Below are 6,224 nucleotides of genomic sequence, written 5' to 3' on the forward strand. Positions count from 1 at the left end.
AGAGCATATTGATTTTTGCTTATTCCCTACCTACAGTAAAGGCATGTGCCTCACACATAACATTTGGTATCGGCAGCATTTCGTAATTGAATTTCAGCCACGTCATGCTGCTCTTAAGTAGCACAGGCAGCTAGGAGGGTAACGGGATCCCGACTTCTACGGCCCGTTCATTTCACCCACGGGTGGCAAAGTCATGCTTGCTTCTGGATCAGATCAGAAAACCCCAAAAAACAAAGCTGTAGAAGATCCTCCCGTTGACGCTGGTTTCTTTGGTCTCTCTCTCTCCATTTCCAGGCTCTGCGCGTGATGGCTAAGATCATGAGGGAGTGCTGGTACGCTAACGGAGCGGCCCGGCTGACGGCGCTGCGCATCAAGAAGACCCTGTCCCAGCTCAGTCAACAGGAGGGCATTAAAATGTAGGCCCGTGAGCCCAGAGAGGCACACACCTCAGCATCTTATCATTATTCTTTTAGGTTTTTGTTTTATTTTCAATACATGTCTATCGTAATGGTCATCAACGTTGTTATTATTGGCCATGGTTGTTGCATTATATCCTGGACGTCCGAGTCTCCTCAGAGTTCGAGGGAGAGACGGGACATAAGCACTAAGAATGAAAGTTTGTTTTTATATGTATGTATAAAAATAAACCCTCATTTGGCTTTGACTGAGAATATGGTAGCTGGTGAACTTTTCACTGTGGGCTCCTGAGGCCATGATGGAATAGACTCCCCTGGAGCTGCTATCCCTCAGCCTCTCGCCCAGGTGACCATGCTGCAGTAACCAACGCCCGTTATCTGGTGCGACCCTCGGACTCGCCTGACTGCTGTGTTGTCTGGATCGGTCCTGACGCAGAACTGGTTGAGATGTTTTATATTCACGCAAAGCACCAGAAGTTGACAGTGACTGAGGACTCATTGCAGGTCATGTGCTGTGGGTGGCGTTGTGAAATATTCGTGCAAGGATCAATATTTATGCCAGTCAGGCTGGGTTCACTGAAGATCTGCTGTGAGATTGTTGCTTGTTTTGTTTTTCCTTCCTGACTGGTATTTCTTCAGTTTGCCTTAGAGAGATGTGATGTGATGCGGGAGGCTCATCTCTGTGGGGCATTTGCACCTTTTCTCCTCCTTTCCTCTATGCTGTTTTGCTGTTGTTGTATCATTAAGTAACTTATTTGTGGTGTGTGTGTGGTTTTTGTTTTGTGAGGGTTTTTTTTTGGGGGGGGGGGGTTGTTTTGTTTCTTTTTTTTTTGTTTTGTTTTTTTGCTGCAACAAACTGGACATGACCTCATTCAGTCTTGGCAAACATGCTGCGACATATGCAATATAGATGAATCCTATGTATTTTATATTGTAAGTGTTCTGCTACTACTACAACAATTGCAGCTTCAACAGCTACGATGACAACCATGCCCTCCAAGCCAGGTGTTACCGGAAAGTGCCACTGCTTTAAACCAGCCTTCCCTCATGATGTGGTCCCCTTAGCCTAGCTGTCTGTCTACATGTACAAAAGACACCACCAGGGACCTTGTGGACGCGTCTGTCAAGGAGTCTGTCTGTCTTATGCACGCGGCGCAAATGCTAGCAAGGGGCCACCACACACAAACAACTTGCTGGTGCCATTTCTTAAGTTTGACGTCATCATCACCACCATCATCCACCACCACCGTGATCGTTGTAACCTTTGGTGCAGCATTGAAGGTACGTTTCAGCTTGTTTCCTGTCTTCATTCTCAGCAGCGTCGATCACCTGCCCGCGTGGTTGCACGGCGCGTTTGGTGACTAGAAACAGCATGAGTGCAAGCCTGGCCGGGGCCCCCAGCTCTTGCTGCCCCCGCCCTGTCTGACCTCTGTCTAGGGTGGCCCTGAGCTCCTCCCACTCTCCACTGAGTGGTCGGCGTGGCCGCGTCCACGTCTGTCCCCGAAAGGCAGACTGTTCTATTTCTCGCCGAAGCTCAGTTTGTCAAACTTGCGAAACGCAGTTGCTGCACGTTAACGGAGCAACTCTCACGGACTTACAAACTTGTCGCTTGATGTAGAAGGCTGGAGAAAGAGAATGAGGAGTTTTGAGCGCTATGACTACGCATACACTGAAGCTCATCTAGATGTTTGAACATGGAAGCATTATTCTACTTGCCCAGGAAAAAAAAAACGAAAGAAAGAAAAATAATTTCTTATGCTCTCACTCCTTTTCAGCGTTGCAAAGATGATTCATTAGATACATAGCAAATGGATATTTACTAAGCCATAGGTTTTCCAACATTTTATGGCAACGTCGTTTCATGTAGAATGTAAATTTCAAGACGAAAATCCTGTTGACTGCTTAACATTTCCATTGATCAAGCCTTAAGGGACCAATAGCGTTGGGCTCATTCCGGTTTTGTAGAAAGTTATGATTTAAACAGTAGGGTTGATGTTTTGTGCACATAAAGGCTTAAATGTAGCACCAATACTAGAATTTTTGTTCTTTCTGTAAAGGGGATTTTACCTTATTGCCACACAAATTAGCTTGCAGTCAGAAACGCAAAACTGAATGGTGTTCTGAATTATTGTTTTACAAAACTGTGTTTCTTAATTCAAATTAAAAACATGCATATCAAAATGAAATCGACTCAATGGGACGATTTACATTCTTGTTCTGTATTCCTATTTGAGGATGTAGTGCTCGTTAAAGCATGGCACTCCACGTTGCATCCCTGTGATTGGTCTGGTGTATCTGTTCGTAGGTGTGTGGGGTTGGTTAGTTTTTTTGTTTGTTTTTGTGCACTTTAGAGTGGAACATAAATGACGTCCAGTGATCAAAAAGGCCTCTTAATAAGCATGCGTGTTAACATTAGCTATCCTGCCAGGTGATTGTCAATATGAACAAGCCCTTCAACCAAATAATGGCGGAAACATGATCTTTGATTTAGCAATAACATGCATGTTTATTGGTGTGGCAATAGGGTGATGTGTCTAACTCCTTTCCGTTGGTCATATAGTTGAACAAATTGTGTCTTAAGGCAATTTTTGCTGCATTTTCTGCCTCTGTACGGGAGCAATGATGGTTGCACGAGTCCTCTGTGCACTGAATTTTAATTCTGTTTCAAAATGGCTATTTGATCTGCAGTGCAGAACAGCTCTGAATTCCCTTATACGCTGCAGTTTTTCCCGAAGTAATAAATTCTTTCCTTTTTGTGTGTCAAAAGTCAAATTCCCTTTATAGACTAGAGTAATTAAACGGAAAGGCTGTTGTGCCTACCCACGATTTGCAGGCAGCCACTCCACTTCCATATTGTATATTTAGTTAGTAGCACACATGGATTTATTTCCTAGCACGTTGACTGCCGAGAGGTGAAGTGTGAACCTGCTGGCGTCTGCAGTGCTGGGAGCCAGCGTCCTGCACTCGGTGTAAAGTGTTGCGTAGACCTTGGCCAGATCACTTGGGCTTCCTTTTGTTGCTCCTGTACATGTGGCCTGTGCAATTTTTGTTTTGTTTTTTTTCCTTCTCATAAATGATTCCTGTTAAAAGCTAAAGAAAAATGTATGAAGTCCTGAATTGAGTGGTTTTGCAATGTTTGGACAGGAGTAAGTATATATAAATATGTACATTGTAAATAGAAATTTATGTGTACGTAACTTGTGTGTTAGCGTGGTGGCTCTGTGCCACAAAGTTGGTGGGTTGAAGTGGAAGTTAACCTAGTAAACTAACCGAGTAAAGAGCAGCGCTCCGTGCTGCTGGGAAGGGTGATGACCTGAAGGAGAATAAGTAAGATGGCTTTGGTTAGCTTACCGCTAAGCCCTTTGAGAGAATGTGAGCGTAATCGTACTTTCTGGGACAAATGTATTAACAAAACTTGCTGTGGTTTTCATCATGCCACCGCAGTCGTTACCGGGCCAACATTCATCTTTGTCCGACACATTTCTGTCTTAAATCACCAGCAGCCTTTTTTCGTTCCAAATTCAGTGGTGACCTACTTAGACGCAGACATGCACATCCAGGTATTCCTCACAGTGACATGCAGGTATCCTCTTGGCCTTGGCCGCCAAACCACACCAGCTATGACTTGACAGAAAACCCATACCGCTGCACCTCCGGTTCCACGCAAGCGGGCGAGACCGGGAGGGGCCTCTCGGACGGCTCACTCCCTCGGCCCCTGCGCTGTCCTGTAGCCAGGAGATTTTGTACTTTAATAACGTTCAAAAACAAACGCGTGCCAGGGGCAGGTGGGCCGTCTGAGGTGCGGCGTTCTCTCTCTCCCTCCCTCTCTCTCTCTCTCTCTCTCTCTCTCTTTTGTGCTGGCTCGGTCTCGCCCCACGCTGCCGATGTCCCTCTCGATGTCACCAACTTCTGTGCCTCCTCCTAACTCATCTGCACCCGTGGACATGCGCAAGGATGCGTTCATGCCAGGAGTTTTAGATCGTCAGTGGCCATGTTTTCTGTAGCCAGTGCAGGTGATGGGAGAGGTCGTTTCAGGTCCCCTTATGTGACTCAGACTCCAGCACGCCTGCCTGTTAATAAACTGATATGCTGTGTGATTTTTCTTTTCTCCTGTTGGTGTTGTTTCTCAACAACACCATTATGCAGTCTTTTCATATAACCATGCACAAAGATTTTGCACAAAGGACTAATCCAGTGTAACTGTGTGTTCATGGCTTTTGTGTGGACTAAATGAGGGATTGTAAATGTCTTGCCTGAAACGCAACAAACGTGAATGTAAACTTTTAAATGGCTCGACATTCCCGCAATGTGCTACCAATTACAGCACAGCTTGCAGCATAATTTCAATAAAGGTCATCTATATACCATTGAGGGCATAACTAAAACACGGGTCTTACACTTTATGCAAATTTGTATGGCAACACAGTCCTCAGGCTTTCCACTGGCAATCGCCAAGCTATTTATTACAGTTCAGTGATTAAATCTATGCCAACATCCGGACACTGTGAGGAAGACCCTTGAGGGACGGTGGCCCGGTAGCACCAAAAATCATGACCACATGTGGATTTTTTTTTCCTGTGAACAGGCAGTGAAAATATGAAGGTGGTTTGATTTGGTGTAGAAAATGGAGTGCAGAAGGGAGTCTGGGTCACTAAAGGACTGGAAAGCCAACCAAGGTGCTTTTCACTTGGTCTGTGAGTGCGAGTGTGAGTGACTGCTGATTGTGAGTACATTGTGGAAAGGTAGAAGAAAGCTTTATCAAGTTTTATTTGGTGCCTAAGTTAGACTGTATTATACGTTTTTTGTATTCCACATAGAATGATGCACTGCATGTGACTGATTTCTAATGTTTGCATCATTTGCTTTTAAAAGAAATTATTAAAAGAAACAAGAAAGATTTAATAAGTTTTAAAAAGGTCAAAAAAAAATTCAGAGAAAAAAATACCTCCTCCGAAGACCAATGTGTTTTTACCTCAGTGTATATATTCTATTTGTTTACTTAAAGTTTGAGATTTTGTTTCTATGAAATGCTAAATTGAAGAATTCACATTTTGTGTCATTGGTTCTTTTATGTGGCATTGTGTTATTGTGTCTAAACAGAATATTTTCTTTGAACCATAATCTCTATTTCTCTTTTGTTCTGTCCGAGTTGTAAGTGCTTTACAGATTATGTATTTTTAATGCCTCTTTCTCAACTATGTAGTAAATGCCTTGTGTAATCTTCTTCCTTTTTTATTTTTAATTTTTTTTTTTAAGAAAAAAGAAACTGATGAAAGTGGTCAGTAGTGAGTTGGTGGCAGAGAGCTCTTGTGAGGGATGCGGTATCGTCCGTGTCTCACTCGGTTTCTAAAGCATTATGTATAGACTTTTTTATAGCTTGTACAAACAACCAACATAGGAGCATAGAGGAGTGATGCTGACGTGCCATTCTAACATAGTGGACTAGAAATGGGTGTGAATAAAAAAAAAAGCTGTTCAATTTTCACCTTACTCTGTGTTGCTGTTATTTTTTGTTTGTGTGTGTGGGTTTTTTTTTTTTCTTCCCTGAAATGGATGATGTGGAAATTAATTGTGTGGCTGTTTGCAATTGTTTGTGTGAGTGTCTCTGCCTGAAGGCATGGGGTCGTAACTTTCATTTTTAAGTTCATTAAGGGCAATTTTTTGTGAGCTGCTTTTGTCACACTGAACAGTGTGATGGGTTTTCAAATCTGTCTTTATCAGACGATGGTTCTCTCGTGCTCCATGGTCGTGCCCGGTCAGCTCCATGGCTAATTCAAAACAGCATGTAGGAGAACCTCTGATGACTTT

General features: G+C 43.4%; 1 protein-coding gene across 1 annotated transcript in view; it reads left to right on the forward strand.

Annotated features, from left to right (window-relative positions):
* The window catches only part of tgfbr1b (transforming growth factor, beta receptor 1 b), a 43,857-nt gene extending 38,189 nt beyond the window's left edge, over positions 1-5,668 (forward strand). Inside the window, exon 9 of the mRNA XM_076971347.1 lies at positions 295-5,668. Coding sequence (XP_076827462.1) covers positions 295-420 — 126 coding nt within the window. The 3' untranslated portion in view covers positions 421-5,668. The remainder of the gene's footprint in view (positions 1-294) is intronic.
* Positions 5,669-6,224: the final 556 nt, after the last annotated feature.

This window comes from Brachyhypopomus gauderio, chromosome 13 (genome assembly GCF_052324685.1).
Source record: "Brachyhypopomus gauderio isolate BG-103 chromosome 13, BGAUD_0.2, whole genome shotgun sequence".
Taxonomy (NCBI): Eukaryota; Metazoa; Chordata; class Actinopteri; order Gymnotiformes; family Hypopomidae; genus Brachyhypopomus; species Brachyhypopomus gauderio.